Source organism: Anomaloglossus baeobatrachus, chromosome 2 (assembly GCF_048569485.1).
Source record: "Anomaloglossus baeobatrachus isolate aAnoBae1 chromosome 2, aAnoBae1.hap1, whole genome shotgun sequence".
Taxonomy (NCBI): Eukaryota; Metazoa; Chordata; class Amphibia; order Anura; family Aromobatidae; genus Anomaloglossus; species Anomaloglossus baeobatrachus.
Window position 1 is genome coordinate 564225 of NC_134354.1, and position 20447 is coordinate 584671.

At 47.0% G+C, this 20447-nt stretch overlaps 1 protein-coding gene across 1 annotated transcript in view; it reads left to right on the forward strand.

Moving 5' to 3' along the window:
* SLC37A1 (solute carrier family 37 member 1) overlaps nucleotides 1–5074 on the forward strand; it is a 147780-nt gene extending 142706 nt beyond the window's left edge. The window contains exon 20 of the mRNA XM_075334805.1: nucleotides 322–5074. Coding sequence (XP_075190920.1) covers nucleotides 322–337 — 16 coding nt within the window. The 3' untranslated portion in view covers nucleotides 338–5074. The remainder of the gene's footprint in view (nucleotides 1–321) is intronic.
* Nucleotides 5075–20447: the final 15373 nt, after the last annotated feature.

A 20447-nucleotide genomic window follows, 5' to 3' on the forward strand; every position in this document is an offset into this window, starting at 1 on the left:
AGTGGCGTCCCTCAACGGGGTCCACCAGCAGCGACTCTCAGCGTGACTAAAGACCTATTCACACATCAGTGTTTTTGTATCAAACCCAGCAGAGCACCTTCCAGAGAAAACTATCCCTGAAGGATCGGACCTGCTTTGCGTTTTGGAGATGCTCAATGGTTTTAGCAACAAATTCTTGAAAAACTGATCGAAATACTGATGTGTGAATAAAGCCTTACTGTCCCCAGGCACTTCTCACCATCATCCCTTCCTCTTCATGTCTGTTTCCTCATCGATCATCTCAGTCTTTTGTTGTATTCATAGCTTCCTCTTATTTTGAAGGTGGAAGGAACATTGAGAAGAGGACGAGGAATCCCACAGTCCATGCGGCTCAATGAAGATCTGGCACTATGGACCAGTTACTACCAGCACCAGCGTCCACACCTTCTCCTCACTGGTGACCCAGACCTGATAATGGATCCTGTATACGCATCTTATATATTGTCTATGTCCGTCATGGAAATTACGTAACGAGAACTGTGGAACGTTCCCTGTTCCAGGGTGTGACCAATAGGTTGGTGCCTGCACCACTACAGCTCTGCATTATGGAGCTACATAACAAGAAGACTGTGTCATGCTGCTTCTTATAGAGATATAGGAGAAAAGCTGTATGGCGTCATGGGCGCAGGGTGCACCATATCTATGAGGTTGTGGGAAGCAGTAACATAGTAGATGAGGTATGTCATTACCTCAGGGAATATTCCCCTGTATGTTGTGTGTGTATGGAGACGTGCGGTGGTGGCCGCTGGTGGACGCCTCCGTCCTGTATGTATGGAGATGTGCGGTGGTGGCTGCTGGTGGCCGCCTCTGTCCTGTATGTATGGAGACGTGCGGTGGTGGCTGCTGATGGACGCCTCCGTCCTATATGTATGGAGACGTGCGGTGGTGGCCGCTGGTGGGCGCCTCCATCCTGTATATATGGAGACCTGCGGTGGTGGGCGCCTCCGTCCTGTATGTATGGAGACGTGCGGTGGTGGGCGCCTCCGTCCTGTATGTATGGAGACATGCGGTGGTGGCCGCTGGTGGGCGCCTCCGCCCTGTATGTATGGAGACGTGCGCCTCCGTCCTGTATGTATGGAGACGAGCGGTGGTGGGCGCCTCCGTCCTGTATGTATGGAGACATGCGGTGGTGGCCGCTGGTGGGCGCCTCCGTCCTGTATGTATGGAGACGTGCGGTGGTGGGCGCCTCCGTCCTGTATGTATGGAGACGTGCGGTGGTGGGCGCCTCCGTCCTGTATGTATGGAGACGTGCGGTGGTGGGCGCCTCCGTCCTGTATGTATGGAGACGTGCGGTGGTGGGCGCCTCCGTCCTGTATATATGGAGACGTGCGCTGGTGGACACCTCTGTCCTGTATGTATGGAGATGTGCGGTGGTTTCTGCTCATGTCCATCGTGTGCGTGCGTGCGTGTGCGTGCGCATAACGTGAGCGCAGAGCTTTTCCATACATGCTGTATATAGTGGGCGTGTGTCGTTCATGGTATTACCTCAGGGAATATTCCTCCTTCCTCATCTACTCCCCTCGTGTATCTGCCGTCACATATGTGTCTTGTATGTCCAGGAGATGCAATGTCACCCACTGTGTATGTGTTGTATCCCGTGACTGTATATGTTGTGTATTTATTATATTTCTATATGATATGTACAGTAGATCACAAAAGTCAGTACACCCTTAAAACTTCTGTAAATATTTTATTCTATCTTCTCCTGGGACAGCGCTGCAGATCAGACCCTGTGATACATTGTGGAGTGTTAGTGCACAGCTAGTATACAAGGTGCAGTGTCAGTGCGCAGCTTGTATACAATGTGCAGTGCGCCAGTGCGCAGGTCGTATACAACATGCAGTGCCAGTGCGCAGGTTGTATAACAGTGTAAATTACTCATCACCACCATTAAGGTCTAAACTGCTGGCAACAAAAGTGAGTACACCCCTAAGTGAAAATGGGCACATTGTGCCCATTTAGCCATTTTCCCTCCTTGATGTCATGTGACTCATTAGTATTACAAGGTCTCCAGTGTGACTGAAGGAGCAGGTATGTTACATTCGGTGTTATCGCTCACACACACTTCTTTATACCGGTCACTGGAAGCTCAACATGGCTCCTCCTGGCAAAGAATTCTCTAAGGATCTGAAAAAAATGTATCGTTTCTCTACTTAAAGATGTTCAAGGCTATAAGAAAATGCCAGCACCCTGAACCTGAGCCGCAGCACGGTGGCCAAGACCATACAGAGGTATAACCAGACAGGATCCACTGAGAACAGGCCTCGCCATGGCCGACCACAGAAGCTGAGTGCACGAGCGTCGTATGCAGAGGTCATCTATTCAGAATAGACGTGTGAGCGCAGCCAGCATTGCTGCAGAGGTTACAGGGGTGGGGGGTCCGCCTGTCAGTGCTCAGACCATACACCGCACACTGCAGAGGTTACAGGGATGGAGGGTCTGCCTGTCAGTGCTCACACCATACACCACACGCTGCAGAGGTTACAGGGGTGGGGGTCCACCTGTCAGTGCTCTGACCATACACCACACACTGCAGAGGTTACAGGGGTGGGGAGTCCGCCCGTCAGTGCTCACACCATACACCACACGCTGCAGAGGTTACAGGGGTGGGGGTCCGCCTGTCAGTGCTCCGACCATACACCGCACACTGCAGAGGTTACAGGGGTGCGGGGTCCGCCTGTCAGTGCTCAGACCATAGACCACACAGTGCAGAGGTTACAGGGGTGGGGGAGTCCGCCTGTCAGTGCTCAGACCATACGCCACACACTGCAGAGGTTACAGGGGTGGGGGGGTCCGCCTGTCAGTGCTCAGACCATAGACCACACAGTGCAGAGGTTACAGGGGTGGGGGGGTCCGCATGTCAGTGCTCAGACCTTACACCACACACTGCAGAGGTTACAGGGGTCGGGGGTCCGCCTGTCAGTGCTCAGACAATACACCACATACTGCAGAGGTTACAGGGGTGGGCGGTCCGCCTGTTAGTGCTCAGACCATAGACCACACAGTGCAGAGGTTACAGGGGTCGGGGGTCTGCCTGTCAGTGCTCAGACCATACGCCGCACACTGCAGAGGTTACAGGGGTGGGGGGTCTGCCTGTCAGTGCTCAGACCATACGCCGCACACTGTAGAGGTTACAGGGGTGGGGGGTCCGCCTGTCAGTGCTCAGACCATACACCACACACTGCAGAGGTTACAGGGGTGGGGGGGTCCGCCTGTCAGTGCTCAGACCATACGCCGCACACTGTAGAGGTTACAGGGGTGGGGGGGTCCGCCTGTCAGTGCTCAGACCATACACCACACACTGCAGAGGTTACAGGGGTGGGGGGTCCGCCTGTCAGTGCTCAGACCATACGCCGCACACTGTAGAGGTTACAGGGATGGGGGGTCTGCCTGTCAGTGCTCAGACCATACGCCGCACACTGTAGAGGTTACAGGGGTGGGGGGTCCGCCTGTCAGTGCTCAGACCATACACCACACACTGCAGAGGTTACAGGGGTGGGGGGGTCCGCCTGTCAGTGCTCAGACCATACGCCGCACACTGTAGAGGTTACAGGGGTGGGGGGGTCCGCCTGTCAGTGCTCAGACCATACACCACACACTGCAGAGGTTACAGGGGTGGGGGGTCCGCCTGTCAGTGCTCAGACCATACGCCGCACACTGTAGAGGTTACAGGGATGGGGGGTCTGCCTGTCAGTGCTCAGACCATACGCCGCACACTGCATCACAATGATCTGCATGGCTGTTGTACCAGAAGGAAGCATCTTCTAAAAATGATGCACAAGAAAGCCTCAGTTTGCTGAAGAGGCTGTGCTGGACCAGCCGAATGTCTCCAGACCTAAACCCTAGGGAACAACTGTGGGGCCTCCTCAAACGAAATACACAAGAGAGGTAACACTTTGGGCACAAAATGGCCATTTCCATTTAGAGGTGTACTCACTTTTCTGAAAACAAAGTGTCAGAACTTCAGTGTTTTCCCATGAAAAGGTATAATAAAATATTTACACACATATAAGGGGTGTTCTCACTTTTACTATTATACTATATATATTCTCTGACCTCATCAACACGAGTGCATCCCGCGACAACAAGTGTTGTGTCCTCCTAGTCCTGGACATATGGCTTCTGGTGGAGTGGGCTGGGATGGTACAAGGGTTTCCGGCCTGTAATATGGCACTAATATCTCACCTGATTGTTGTGTCCTCCCAGTCCTGGAGATATGGCTTCTAGTGGAGCGGGCTGGGATGATACGAGGGTTCCCGCCCTGTAATATGGCACTAATATCACACCTGATTGTTGTGTCCTCCCAGTCCTGGAGATATGGCTTCTAGTGGAGTGGGCTGGGATGATACGAGGGTGTCTGGCTTGTAACATTGCAGTCATTTACATTGTGTCCCCTGGATCTTTGAACTCCCTGCATCTGGTGGATGTAAAGTCCAGTATTCGGCAGGAGCAGGCCGGACATTATTCGCCACCACATACTGTATCGGGGCTATGGCTGACACTCGTGGTTGATTACTGACATGAAGGACATATATGATGTGAAGGACGTCTGTATCCAGTGTGCAGAGCGCAGGATTCCCTGGAATCAGGTCTCATCCCAGTATGGGGAGAATGGGTCACACTGGTGCCAGACAGCGGACTCCTCCTAGTGTTGGACACCATGGAACTCGGCATCCAGAAATGTAACCTTAACCCTAATTTTTATTCAATTTGCACTAAAATGCTGACGCAGGACAATTGCACGTTACCACTGAGCCGCGCCCTTGGTCCGGATGAACGCTGAGCGCTGTGTTGGGTTTAAACACTAATAAACCTGGCTAGAAAATTTGCACTATAATTGTGGCCTCCGCAGAGATTGTGTCCGGTGCGTGCAGAACCATTCTGCTCTGTAGGTTACAATCAGTGGTGGCCGGCGATCGTGTCACCACTGCCCTCACTCCTGGATGTTGTATATGAAGTATTGTATCTCCTGTAAGTTGATCTCATGAGATCTATGTATACCAATGTCGTTCCCAATAAAGACAGACTGACCCTTCGCCTAAATCTCTGGATTTCTGGGGACTGAAAATACAAAAATAATGGGTGTCACACCTAACAAAAAGTGGTCACACTGTGGATTCTCTTCTGTAAGAGCGGTCACACTTTATTCTGTACTGTAAGAGCCTCCAGGATTAGGATCACTACAGCAGGACGTTGCTCTTGGCAACCAGAAAAACAACTGCTGGAGGGGAATAGGAGACCAGTAAAGGCCAGACAGATGGTGGTGGTAGGGGACTCTATAATTAGGCGGACAGACAGGGTCATCTGTTGCCAAGACCGTGAATGCGGAACATTGTGTTGTCTGCCGTGTGCTCAGGTTCAGCATATTGCAGATTGGATAGACAGATTGCTGGATGGGGCTGGGGAAAACCCAGTGGTCATGGTGCACATTGGTACTAATGACAAAGTTAGAGGCAGGTGGAAGGTCCTTAAAAACAGGGAACTAGGAGAGAAGCTGAAGTCCAGGACCTCCAAGGTGGTGTTTTCAGAAATACTACCACGAGCCTCACTAGAAAGACAGCGGGAGCTTAGGGAGATAAATACAAGCCTTAGAAATTGGTGCAGGAAGGAAGGGTTCGGGTTAATGGAGAAATGGGCTGACTTCTCTGTCACTACAGGCTCTACGGTAGGGACAGGCTGCACTGGGGGAAGGTGCAGCTGTGCTGGGGGAGAAAATGGTCAGACGGATGGAGGAGCCTTTATACTGGGATCTGGGGGGAGGGAGGGTAGTGGAGCAAATAAGGGCATAGATAGAGCAGATAGAGACAGTGAATTTCAGGAAAGCAAAGTTTGATCAACTTAGAGAAGACCTTCGCCAAATTGATTGGGACAATGTCCTCAAAAATGGGAGCACAGAAAATAAGTGGGAAATTTTTAAATCGGTATTAAACACCCACTGCGAGCTAGCCATACCATACAGAAATAAAAGGGCTAGGAACAGGAGAAAACCAATGTGGCTTAATAAGGATGTAAAAGGGGCAATGAATAATAAGAAAAAGGCATTTAAAAAGCTAAAACAAGAAGGCAGCGAGGAAGCATTAAAAATATATAGAGAAAAAAATAAAATGTGTAAAAAACAAATATATTTAGCAAAAGTAGAAACTGAGAGACTCATTGCTAAGGAAAGCAAAACAAATCCCAAACTATTCTTTAATTATATAAACAGAAAAAAGATTAAAATTGATGGTGTTGGCCCTTTAAAGAATAATGAGGGTAAAATCATAGAAAGCGATGTGGGAAAAGCAAATGTTTTAAATACTTTTTTCTCAACTGTGTTCACACAGGAAAAGCATATGCCAGGGGAAATGCAGAGTGATCATGTAAATGCCCCATTAAGTATGACCTGCCTAACCAAGGAAGAAGTGCAGAACCGACTTAGTAACATTAAAATTGACAAATCACCAGGCCCTGATGGCATTCACCCTCGGGTATTAAGGGAGTTAAGTAATGTGATAGACAGGCCTCTATTCCTTTTATTTAAAGACTCTATAGAAACTGGGTCTGTTCCACTGGATTGGCGGCTAGCAAATGTGGTACCAATATTCAAAAAAGGGTGCAAAAGGGAACCTGGAAACTATAGGCCGGTAAGCTTAACATCTGTTGTGGGTAAAATGTTTGAAGGGTTTTTAAGGGATACTATTATGGAATGTCTCAATGTTAATAACTGTTTAACTCCATATCAACATGGATTTATGAAGGATCGCTCCTGTCAAACTAACCTGATCAGCTTCTATGAGGATGTAAGCTCTCACATGGACCGAGGAGAATCATTGGATGTCATTTATCTCGACTTCGGTAAAGCATTTGACACTGTCCCACATAAAAGACTGCTAAGTAAAATGAGAAAGCTTGGGCTCGGGGAAAATGTGTGTAGATGGGTAGGTAGCTGGCTTAGTGGTAGAAAACAAAGAGTGGTTATTAATGGTGCATACTCAGATTGGGCCAGGGTTACTAGTGGGGTGCCACAGGGGTCTGTATTGGGCCCCCTACTATTTAATATATTTATTAATGATCTGGTGGATGGTTTACAGAGTAAAATATCAGTATTTGCAGATGATACAAAACTATGTAAGGTAGTTAACACAAAGGAGGACAGTTTGCAACTACAGATGGACTTGAGTAAATTGGAGAATTGGGCTGAAAAATGGCAAATGAGGTTTAACACAGATAAGTGTAAGGTTATGCACATGGGAAGGAGAAACAGATGCTACGATTACTTACTAAATGGGAAACTGCTGGGGAAATCAGACATGGAAAAAGACTTAGGCATCTTAGTGAATAAGAATCTAAATTGGAGTGCCCAGTGTCAGGCAGCAGCCACCAAAGCAAATAGGGTGATGGGATGCATTAGAAGAGGTCTGGGGGCACGAGATGAAAACATCATTCTCCCTCTGTACAAATCACTAGTCAGACCACACTTGGAGTATTGTGTGCAATTTTGGGCGCCGGTGCTGAAGAAAGACATTACTGAACTTGAAAGGGTTCAGAGGCGGGCTACTAAAATAATAAATGGAATGGGTGCATTACAATACACGGAAAGGTTATCAAAATTAGGTCTATTTACTCTAGAAAAGAGAAGACTTAGGGGAGACCTAATAAATATGTACAAATATATCAGAGGGCCATATAGAGATCTCTCCCATGATCTGTTTGTACCAAGGACTATGACAAGAACAAGGGGGCATTCTTTTCGATTGGAGGAAAGAAAATTCCTACATCAGCATAGAAGAGGGTTCTTCACGGTAAGAGCAGTGAGGCTCTGGAACTCTCTTCCTGAGGAAGTGGTGATGGCCAACTCACTGAATGAATTTAAGAGAGGAATGGATGCATTTCTTGTTAGCAAAAGTATAGAAGGTTATAAATAGCATAATCTTACAGGTAGATAGAAGAGCGACCAAGATTATTAGAGGAATGGGTGGGCTGCAATACCAAGACAGGTTATTAAACTTGGGGTTAGTTAGTTAGGAAAAACAAAGGCTTAGGGGGATCTAATCACAATGTATAAATATATGAGGGGACAGTACAGAGACCTTTCCAAAGATCTCTTTACACCTAGGCCTGCGACTGGAACACGGGGGCATCCGCTACGTCTTGAGGAAAGAATGTTTAATCATAATCACAGATGAGGACTCTTTACTGTACGAGCAGTGAGACTATGGAGCTCTCTGCCGTATGATGTTGTATTGAGGGATTCACAAGTAAAATTTAAGCAGAGCCTGATCGCATTAATTGAAAAATATAATATTACCAGTTATGTATATTGGATTTTATGACAGGGTGTTGATCCAGGGAACTAGTCTGATTGCCGTATGTGGAGTCAGGAAGGAATTTTTTTCCCCATTGGAGCTTATTTGACACATTGGGGTTTTTTTGCCTTCCTCTGGATCAACATGTTAGGCTACGGGTTGAACTAGATGGACTTAGAGTCTCCCTTCAACCTTAAAAACTGTGAAACTGTGAAAACTGTGAAACTGTGAAACTGAGACGATAGGGGTCAATAAAGGATTAGGGGGGCTGGGACATGCAAGGAATGTAGGGGGGCAAGGAGTAAGGAATGCGTTAATAATATTAAATGTCTACTGGCAAATGCAAGAAGTCTTGCAAAAAAAATGAATGTATTGGAGACTCTTATGTCACCATGGATTATGATGTGGTGGGCATTACGGAAACCTGGCTGGATGAAAGCCATGACTGGGTGACAAACGTAGAGGGTTATACTACATTCAGGACAGAAGGAAAGACAAAAAACGTGGTGGGGTGTGTAGATTTATTAAACCTAACTTAAGGCGGGCTTTGCACGTTGCGACATCGCAAGCCGATGCTGCGATGTCGCATGCGATAGTCCCCGCCCCCGTCGCAGCAGCAATATCTTGTGATTCCTGGCTTAGCGAACATTATCGCTACGCCAGCTTCACATGCACTGACCTGGCCTGCGTCGTCGCTGTGGCCGGCGTCCCGCCTCCTTCCTAAGGGGGCGGGTCGTACAACGTCACAGCGACGTCACACGGCAGGCGGCCAAAGTGGAGGGGCGGAGATGAGCAGGATGTAAACATCCCGCCCACCTTCTTCCTTCCGTATAGCCACCGGTGGCAGGTAAGGAGATGTTCCTCGCTCCTGCGGCTTCATACACAGCGGTGTGTGCTGCCTCAGGAACGAGGAACAACAACGTACCTGTCGCGTCACCGGCATTATGGAAGTGTCGGAAAATACACCGATGATACGATTACCGAGCGCAAAAGCGTCGTTAATCGTATCATCTAGGATTTACACACTACGATGTCGAAAGTGACGCCGGATGTGCGTCACTTTCGATTTAACCTCACCGACATCGCACGTGCGATGTTGCAACATGCAAAGCCGCCCTAAGACCTGTGCTCAATGAGGACATTGGGGGGCACTGTACAATGTAGAGTCAGTATGGGTAAATGTACATGGGGAGGGGAATAATAGGAAAATACTAATTGGAGTTTGCTATAAGCCTCCTAACATACCTGAACAAATAGAGGGTGAAATGCTGCAACACATGGAAAAGGCAGCTAATAATAATAATCTGATCCTTATTATGGGGGATTTCAACTCTCCAGACATTCAGTGGGACATAGAATCTTCTGGTTGTGCTAAAAGCTGTAAGTTCTTATCTACAGTTCAAGACAATTTCCTCTCTCAGATGGTAGATTAACCAACCAGGGGAGATAATCTGCAGGATCTGGTCCTATCCCATAGACCAGATACAATCTCAGATCGGCAAGTCCAGGAGCGCTCGGCAGGTCCAGGAGCGCTCGGCAGGTCCAGGAGCGCTCGGCAGGTCCAGGAGCGCTCGGCAGGTCCAGGAGCGCTCGGCAGGTCCCGGAGCGCTCGGCAGGTCCCGGAGCGCTCGGCAGGTCCCGGAGCGCTCGGCAGGTCCCGGAGCGCTCGGCAGGTCCCGGAGCACTTGAGCAGCAGTGAGCATAATATTGGAAGTTTCAATGTAATATTCAACAAAACATTTCACAGGGGCAATGCTAAAACCTGGAATTCTATGAAAGCAGATTTCACCAAATTAAGGAAAAAGCTTAATTGTGTAGATTGGGACAAAGTCATGGTAACTGGGGATACTGAACATAAATGGGGGAAGTTTAAGGATATACTCCTAGAGTCCTGTAACAAGCTTATATCCTCTGGTAATAAAATGTCCAGGAATAAAAAGAAACCACTATGGATAAATAAGACTGTACAAAGTATAATAAAACAAAGGGCTGAGAAATCCTGAAGGCTGAGAATACAGAAATAGCATTTCAGAAGTATAAAGGTCTCAACAGGAAACGTAAAAAAGAAATCAAGCTACAAAATTAGCTAATGAAACAAAAATCGTCAAGGACATTAAAGTAAATCCCAAAATGTTTCTAAATACATTAATGATAAAGCAAAACCCAATAATGGAAACAAAATAGTCATTCAGGATTAAAGGGATCAGCAAATGACTGAAATGTAACTGTTATTAAACACTACTAGAATTCTTTTTACCATCACTGTACACACATACTCCATAAGCTCCGAGGATGATGGACGTTCTCATATAGTGACTGTTTCCGAGACGTCCAACCTTGGGCAATGTCAAAGATCTTGACAGAAACCACCTAGGACGCCACTAGTTACACAACTTACAATGAAAAAAACATACTAAACACAAACCGGTCAAAATGGTAAACAAATAGTGGTATGTCTATTTTAGGGGATTGGCAGTGGTCATCCCAAAAAGGAAAACAGGAAAAAACACACTATACTCCAATCAATAACCTCACAGTGACCGTGGTCAATAATGTGATATATTCATTAACACTAGAACTACTGGACTCGTGACACCTATATAGAAATACATAGTGCAAAGTAGTCAAAATGACTACCTCAATAGTTCTAGTGTTAAATTGGAGCAAACTCGCCAAGTCCATAGTCAGGACGTATAAGTATTTTCACCAGGCAAGGGTCCTCTGATGTTAAATAGCTAAGGCCTGATAGTCAGTTTCTTCAATTGAATTGTGTGGTAGCCTTGGCAGAGGAACTTATTCCCCGGATGACAATATGTCCCCTAAAGAGTTCTTCAGGACGAAACACATTGGGACGCATTAAGGGTCATTGTAGGGGTTCAGTTTAGCAGAATCAGCTGTGGATTGTCCTTGTAAGGGCGGGAGTGCTAGTTAAGATTGTATTTTCCACAGGGCCTGATAGGGTCAGTTTTTTTTCAATGGACACTAGAGGACCCCTGCCTGGTGGAAATACTTATATGCCTGACTATGGACTTGGTGAGATCGCTCCAATAGTGTGCCTCCGTGACGGTAAAAATATTTGAGTAGTATTTATTAAAAGTTAAATTCTAAATACATTAGTGCCAAAAGGAAGACAAAGGATGGTATTGGGCCTATAAAAGATAGGATAAATATAGCAGACAAAGAAAAGGCTGAGATATTAAACAGGCACTTCTCATTCGTGTTCACTAAGGAACTGACTTTTCCAGGGATAATTCAACAAGTCAAAAATCAAAGTCCCCACTGATATAACTAGTCTAACACAAGAAGAAGTACACCTGTGTCTGAGTAAATGAAACATTGACAAATCCCCCGGGCCAGATGGCATTCATCCATGGATATTGAGAGAAGTGAGCTCAGTAATTAACAGACCACTGTATCTCATCTTCTTAGGCTCTCTTGTGACGCCCCTTTTGAAGAAGCAGATAGCGAAACAAATTGAAAAGGCAGCTAATAATAATAATAATCGGGTTCTTATTATGGGGGATTTCAACTATCCAGACATTCAGTGGCACATAGAATCTTCTGGTTCTGCTAAAAGCTATAAGTTCTTATCTACCATTCAAGACCATTTCCTCTCTCAGATGGTAGGTGAACCGACCAGGGGAGATAATTTGCTAGATCTGGTCCTGTCAAATAGACCGTATACAATTTCAGATCTACAGGTCCGGGAGCACTTGGGCACCAGCGATCATAATATGGTAAGCTTCAACATAATATTCAATAGAACATTTCAAAGGGGGAATGCTAAAACCTGGAATTTTAGGAAAGCTGATTTCAACAAATTAAGGGAAGAGCTTAAATGTGTAGATTGGGACAAAGTCATGGTAACTGGGGATACCGAACATAAATGGGGTAAGTTTAAGGATATACTACTAGAGTCCTGTAAAAAACGTATACCCTCTGGTAATAAAATGTCCAGGAATAAAAAGAAACCACTATGGATAAATAAGACTGTACAAAGTATAATAAAACAAAAACAAAGGGCATTTAAAATCTTAAAGGCTGAGAATACAGAAATAGCATTGCAGGAGTATAAAGATAACAATAGGAAATGTAAAAAAGAAATCAAACAAGCAAAATTAGCTACTGAAACAAAAATCGCCAATGACATTAAAATAAATCCCAAAATCTTTTATAAATACATTAATGCCAAAAGGAAAAAACAAAGGATAGTATCGGCCCCTTAAAATATAATAACAAGTTAGTTATAGAGGACAAACAAAAGACTGAGATATTAAATAGGCATTTCTCATCTGTATTCACCAAGGAACTGACTGTACCAGGGATCATTCAACAAGTGAAAAATCAAAGTCCACCACCCGATATAATTAATTTAACACAAGATGAAGTACGCCTACGTCTGAGTAAATTAAACATTGACAAATCCCCAGGGCCAGATGGCATTCATCCACGAAAATTGAGGGAATTGAGCTCCGTAATCGACAGACCGCTGTATCTCATCTTTTTAGACTCACTTGTAACAGGGTTGGTGCCTCAGGATTGGAGGATTGCTGATGTGGTACCGATATTTAAGAAAGGTAAGAGGGTAGATCCAGGCAACTACCGTCCAGTAAGCCTGACATCAGTAGTATGCAAAGTTTTTGAGGGCATTTTAAGGGATGACATGCAAAAATATATTGCAGAAAATAATATGATAACTGACAAACAGCATGGATTCATGAAAGATAAGTCGTGTCTAACCAACCTGTTGGGGTTCTATGAGGGGGTAAGTTCAAACCTGGATATTGGTAATGCAGCTGATGTGATTTATTTGGACTTTGCAAAGGCATTTGATACTGTACCACATAATAGCCTTATACTAAAGCTCCAGAAGCAAGGACTAGGGGACACAATATGCAACTGGGTAAGGAATTGGCTAAAAGATAGGAAACAAAGAGTAGTCATAAATGGTACATTCTCTAAATGGGCTATAGTCAGCAGCGGGGACCGCAGGGATCTGTGCTAGGACCGATTCTTTTTACTCTCTTTATTAATGACCTTGTGGATGGGATTGATAGTACAGTGTCAGTCTTTGCCGATGACACCAAACTATGTAGGATATTAAAAACTGACCTGGATAGTACAATACTACAAAAAGATCTGGATAAGATGTCAGAATGGGCAGATACTTGGCAAATGAGATTTAATGTTGATAAATGTAAAGTAATGCACCTAGGACGGAGTAATCCTATAGCTGCGTATACATTAAATGGAAGTAAACTCGGTACTACAGAACAGGAGAAGGACTTGGGTATTCTCATTACAAATAAGCTGAGCAGCAGCACTCAATGTCAAGCAGCAGCTGCTAAAGCAAACAAGATTTTAGGGTGTATAAAAAGAGAGATTAGATCCCGTGATCCCAACGTATTGTTACCCCTCTATAAATCACTTGTAAGGCCACATCTGGAATACGGGATCCAGTTTTGGGCTCCACATTTTAAAAAGGACATTCAGAAGTTAGAGTCAGTTCAAAGGTGGGCAACTAGAATATTACAAGGAATGGAGGCCGCCCGTATGATGACAGGTTGAAAAAGTTAGATATGTTTAGCTTAGAAAAAAAAACATCTCAGAGGAGATCTCATTTATATGTATAAATACATGTGTGGTCAATATAAAGGACTGGCACATGACTTATTTCTTCCAAAGACAGTACTAAGGACCAGGGGGCACTCACTGCGAGTGGAAGAAAAGCGATTCCGACACCTAAATAGGAAAGGGTTCTTTACAGTTAGAGCGGTCAGACTGTGGAATACACTACCACAAGAGGTAGTAATGGCAGATACTATAACAGCTTTTAAAAAAGGGCTGGATGATTTCCTCAGTACACACAACATTGTTGGTTATAAATGACTTAGTGACTAAATGTAGAACTGGTGGAGGAAGGTTGAACTAGATGGACCTAGGTCTTTTTTCAACCTAAGTAACTATGTAACTATGTGTTAAGGGGGTTCCCTGCGGTAATTATCTAGTCTATCCTTTTATTAGGTGGCACGAGGTGTATTCTTAAGGTACCGTCACACTAAGCGACGCTCCAGCGATCCCACCAGCAACCTGACCTGGCAGGGATTGCTGGAGCGTCGCTACACGGGTTGCTGGTGAGCTGTCACACAGGCAGATCTCACCAGCAACCAGTGACCAGCCCCCAGCGACTAGTGGAAGCGATGCTGCGCTTGGTAATTAAGGTAAATATCGGGTAACCAACCCGATATTTACCTTGGTTACCAGCGCACACCGCTTAGCGCTGGCTCCCTGCTCTCCTAGCCAGAGTACACATTGGGTTAATTACCCGATGTGTACTCCAGCTATGTGTGCAGGGAGCCGGCACTCGCCGCGTGAGAGAGGCGGACGCTGGTAACAAAGGTAAATATCGGGTAACCAAGGGAAGGGCTTCTTGGTTACCCGATATTTACATTGGTTACCATCGTCCGCAGAAGCAGTCTCCCTGCACATTCAGTTGTTGCTCTGTCGCTGTCACACACAGCGATGTGCGCTTCACAGCGGGAGAGCAGCAACTAAAAAATGGTCCAGGACATTCAGCAACAACCGGCGACCTCACAGCAGGGGCCAGGGTGGTGCTGGATGTCACACACAACAACATCACTAGCAACATCGCTGCTACGTCACAAAAGTCGTGCCTCAGCAGCAATGTTGCTAGCGATGTTGCTTAGTCTGACGGTACCTTTAGCTTATGTGACTCACATTTTATTATTGGATTAGATCAAGGATTATTTCAGGTCTGAGTCGGGTTCGTTTGTTTTTATGTTCTGTGATCCCCTCTTGGTATCCCACTGGGAAAGAGAAATTGATTGTATTTGGGCTTAGTATTGTGTATGAAGCATATATTCTGGTTATCAACACTGAACTTCCGAAATAATGATTAAGCATATTGATTGATGCCCATGTGGAAGAGGAAAGTAATATATTTAATTTTTGATATTGCTTTGAACTTTCTCTTTACCAAATGTCCCCTCTTACATGGTAGTCAATTAAATACTTTCTCTAGTTGCCACCTTGTGTCCAAACCTGGCCTGACATGTTTCTAAATATTTTTTGGCCTGGACACTTTATTTGAATTGGACAGTTTAGGATATGATTTATTCTATTTACTTACCTTAATTACCGTTTGGGATTTATTCTCTGCACTTCTCCTATGTCTTTTTAATGTTTTTTACTGTTTATAATAAAATGACTTTTTTTTTTTAAAAAAAAAAAAAAATTGGGTGGAGTTTTTTTCTCATTGGTTTGGTCTCTTGTAACAGGGTTGGTACCTTAGGATTTGAGAACGGCTGACGTGGTACCAATATTTAAGAAAGGTAAAAGGGGGGTGTGGCTAGCTGATGGCGAAATAGGACACATATACTGATAGCTCTACTCCTAATTACCCTAACAGCTACTAACTTAATGCGGCAGAGCTCACGGACCAATGGGCAGGTACAAAATACATACCGAGATCTGTGAGGAGTCCGAGGGATCATTTGGCAGCATGGACCACTTCCTGAGCCAAAGGACTCCGGCGGCGCTGCGCACCACGAGGTCCAAGATGGCGCCATCTTTCCTGGGGGAGCGCTCCACACACCATCACTCGCAGACCCCACCAAGATGTGACACGCAGACCCGGCCAGCGGAGAGTATGAGGATGGTGACCAGCTTAATCTCTTGGCAGTCAGTAAGTCTATCAGGGCTTTGCCCACAATAACAGACCTAAATAGATTTGCTGACAGATTAGAAAGCACCTATAAAAAAAAGAACTGCAGGCGCTGAATTCAGAGTTTACTACTAGAGTGGAGGAGGTTGACAAATCTCAGGAGGTCATGGCTGCTACCATAGCCCTTCATAGAGAGGCACTGACCAACCAGGCTACTAGATTATATGTGGGGTATACTAGATTAGAGGAGCTCACCTCAGACCTAGAAGATATTGAGAACCAGAACCAATGTAACAATGTCCGGATCCGCGGCCTGCCTGAATTTGTGGGCTCACCAGACCTGGACTCCACAGCACAACAGCTTTTTGCCCAGATCCTAGGAGACAAGAGCCAGGATCCGGTTGAGCTGGATCGCATACATAGGGTCCTGAGCCCCAGACCAATCCAGGATTCTCGTGTAAGGGATGTAATCTGCAGGATACATTTTTATAAAGTAAAGGAATCCATCATTGGAGTGGTGCGGCAATCGGGCCCTATCATCTTCATGGGTTCACAGATACAGATCCTGCCGGACCTGGCCAGGTGGACACGGCAGCTAAGAAGAGCATTGTGTCCCCTCCTGGCACATCTTAAGGAGAGAAATATCCCTTTCCAGCTGACGGCGCACAAGGAGGGGAGATTGGCGACGTTCCGGATCCTAGGGGACCTGGCAAAGTTCCTAAGTGCATTTGAGCTCCCCATGGTGTCCCTGCTGGATTGGCCTGCTGCTCTCCATCTGCCCATGGATCCTCCTAGATGGACACAGGTGCAACAGTCTGGGAAGCAGAAGGATGTCGCTGCTCGTAATGGTGAAGGTTGATGCATGTCCTCGTGCTGTTCCTACCCTGCTATGAAGCAGGAATACAGATGGATGGCAATGCAATGAATACCCACGTGAACTCTGATACTCTAGGTTCTGAACCTGAACCCCAAAACAGAACCATATTCTGCGAACATTTTTCATATTGCATTACTAGATGTATTGGTTAAGGAGCTTCCTAATAGCTCTACTAGTTGACTGTGTAAGAGGCTCGGAGGCCTTGTCTGTGTTCTACAGATGTCACACCAATTTTCTAAAGTTGTACTTTTCCAGATTACAATGTTCTTCCATTCCTTGTGTGGGGGGGGGTGGAGGATGGTGGGACTCGGGGCAGGTAACCTGGGAGCTCGGTGGTTGCCTTAGAGGGACTCCTCTCCCTGGGGTTGTGTGATGCCCCTGGACTATTAGGTCGTCACAGGGTACAGCACAAGCTGCCCTTCCGTGCAGTATTCAGCCTCCCTCTTGGTTCTGGGTCCCTAACTAAATGGTGTTGCCTCCAACAGCAAATTAAAACCTAGATACACCCTACATCACACCCGCCAGACACACCTGCAACAGAGTAGGTTGAGCCTCCGCTACTGACATAACCGGTAGCGTTTTATAGTTGAAATGATGAACTCTGACTTAAGTAACGTTTAAGGAATATGCCTCCCTAATGTGGGATGCAAATCTTGTAAATAAAATGTTTCCCTTTTTCCTTACAGTTATGCAAATAAATTTCTTGATGTCCTGTAGCTCGGGGACGAGCTACGTTTAACAAAGGGGGAATGTGACGCCCCTGGACTATCAGGTTGTCACAGGGTACTGCACAAGCTGCCCTTCCGTGCAGTATTCCGCCTCCCTCTTGGTTGTTGGTCCCTAACTAAATGGTGTTGCCTACAACAGCAAATCAAATCCTGGATACACCCTGCACCACACCCACCAGACGACGGCTTGAGTGGAATAGAGTCGCCCACCTGGGGGGGGGCAGGGAGGGGAGGTGAGGAGTGTAGTCTGAGAGTTGAAGGAGAGTGGTTGGGAAGTAGCCCTTGAGCTGTGAGGAGCTCAGAGGAAGTCGGGAGTGGTGACTCCTGAAGGAACTGTCTAAAGGGTGTTTTACATGCTGCGACATCGCTAGCGACGTCGTGCGCGATAGCACCCGCCCACGTCGCTGTTTCGTCATGGGGGTGAGCACTGCCGTTGCGAACAATATCGCTATGGCAGCGTCACACACACATACCTGCTTAGTGACGTCGCTGGAGACACCTAACAATCTCTCCTTTAAAGGGGCGATTCGTTCAGCGTCACAGCGGCTTCACTAAGCGGCCACCCAATAGCAGAGGGGCGGAAACATGCCGCCCACCTCCTTCCTTCCTCATTGCCGGTGGACGCAGGTAAGGAGGTGTTCGTCATTCCTGCAGTGTCACACACAGCGATGTGTGATGCCGCAGGAACGACGAACAACCAGCGGGATGCACCACCAACGATATTATGAAAAGGAGCGACGTGTCAACGATCAACGATTTTTGATGTTTTTGCGATCGTTGATCGTCGCTCCTTTTAGTCACACAGCGATATCGCTAACGGTGCCGGATGTGCATCATGAACACCGTGACTCCGATGATATATCGTTAGCGATATGGTTGTGTGTAAAGTACCCTTAACTGTCTAGGTTGCAGACGGTGGTCTGGGTCGGACCCCCGGTTTCAGGGGATTATGGCGAGGTGCTTGGGCCTGTCGAGAAGGACAGCCGGCAGCCTAGCACGATCACCGGTCCGAGACCTAAGGCTCAACTGGGTACACGGACTCTAGGTCGGGGAGTAGCTTCAGGCAACCTGACAATTCACCTGAGGAGAATGGAGCATTTATGATCTGTTCCCACCCGCTCCAGAATCTGGGCATTAGCACAACGAGGGGAATAGGACTTTCCAAATCCAAAACGGTCCAGAAAATCCCAAGCGTGAGCCCTGAGAGCAAGCTCCCATACTTAGCCATAGTAGGGAGCGAGGCCCGGCTAGTTCCATGCTACCGGGCCATCAAGTTGAAGTCAATCTAAGTGCCAGGAGGCAGGTCACGGATCACCAGGCAGCACCATTGGGGACGGGACCCGGACGAGCTCCCCTCAGCGGCAGCGGTACCCAGAGACTTGGTTTACCCGGTTGTCCGTGTCTGCTTATGAACTGAGTGAGTACGAGAGTGACCCCTGCACTGTGCATTCGGAGAGGGGCACGTTCAGCCATATTTGGTTGGCGTGCCCTGGGATGAGGTGTTTCTATGACGCTGTGTTCCAACTCCATAATAAGCTGTCACTCTGACAGATCAAACCTTCCAAAGAACTGGCATTACCCTCCCTGGGGGACATCTCGGTGTCAGGATTCAAGGAGGGCCTTTTGAAGTATTTTCTCACAGCAGCCAGGAATTTGATCCTGTAATGCGGGCGTCACACGGTACGATCTGATCGCACGAGCGATCGTACCCGCCCCCGTCATTTGTGCGTCACGGGCAATTAGTTGCCCGTGGCGTACAAAGTCGTTAAACCCCCGTCACACGCACTTACCTGCTGAGCGACGTCGCTGTGGGCGGGGAACATCCACTTCCTGAAGGGGGTGGGACGTTCGTCGTCACAGCGACGTCACACAGCGGCCGGCCAATAGAAGCGGAGGGGCGGAGATAAGCAGGACGTAAACATCCCGCCCACCTCCTTCCTTCAGCATTGCCGGCGGGAGCTGCGGGACGCAGGTAAGCTGTGTTCATCGTTCCCGGGGTGTCCTACGGAGTGATGTGTGCTACCCCGGGTACGATGAACAACCAGCGCAAAAGAAAAATAAACGATTTTTTAAAAATGAGTGACGTTTCAAAAATAAACGATTTGCACACGATTTGCAAACATTTTGCGTCGCTCGTAGGTGTCACACGGGATGACGTCGCAAACGATGCCGGATGTGCCTCACAAAAACCGCGACCCCCGATGATGCATCGCACGATAGATCGTCTCGTGTGACGCCCGCATAATGCCTGCCTGGATCCACAGACTCAGACGGGCTGTAATGGACAGGCTAGAGGGAAGCCACTCAGCAAGCAGGACCCCCAGAATCCTGAAACCCTTTAACCCCTATACAGGGATTTGAAATTACAAAGGGCCCTGGAGATCACTACCTGTGGAAGGCTGTAGTCCGATGAGCGTAGTAGTCAGGCAGGGTCAAACCAGGAATTGCGGAACAGGGACAGAATCGGCAGGCAAGGACGTAATCAGAAAACAAGCAGAGGTCAAAACTGGATCGGACCGCGAGGTACAAAAACAGCAGGCAGGAGGGTAGTCAGGAAACAAGCGGTAATCAGCACACAAAATCACAGAACAGGATGGAACAGGAACCAGAATTTTGAGAACTATCTCTGACAGAGGTCAACAGAGAGGAGGGGCATTAAAAAGGGTGTGGTGTCTTCCCATAGGCTGTAGCTGGCACTGCAGATCCCCAGGAAACCCAGACCAGTGGATGAGCGAAGCCTGCGCCCATCGGCGCCACTGGCATCGACTCCTCTCCCATCACCAGCACTATCCACGGCAGGAACACGGCTTCACATGGTGATCGGAGTAGAAGTC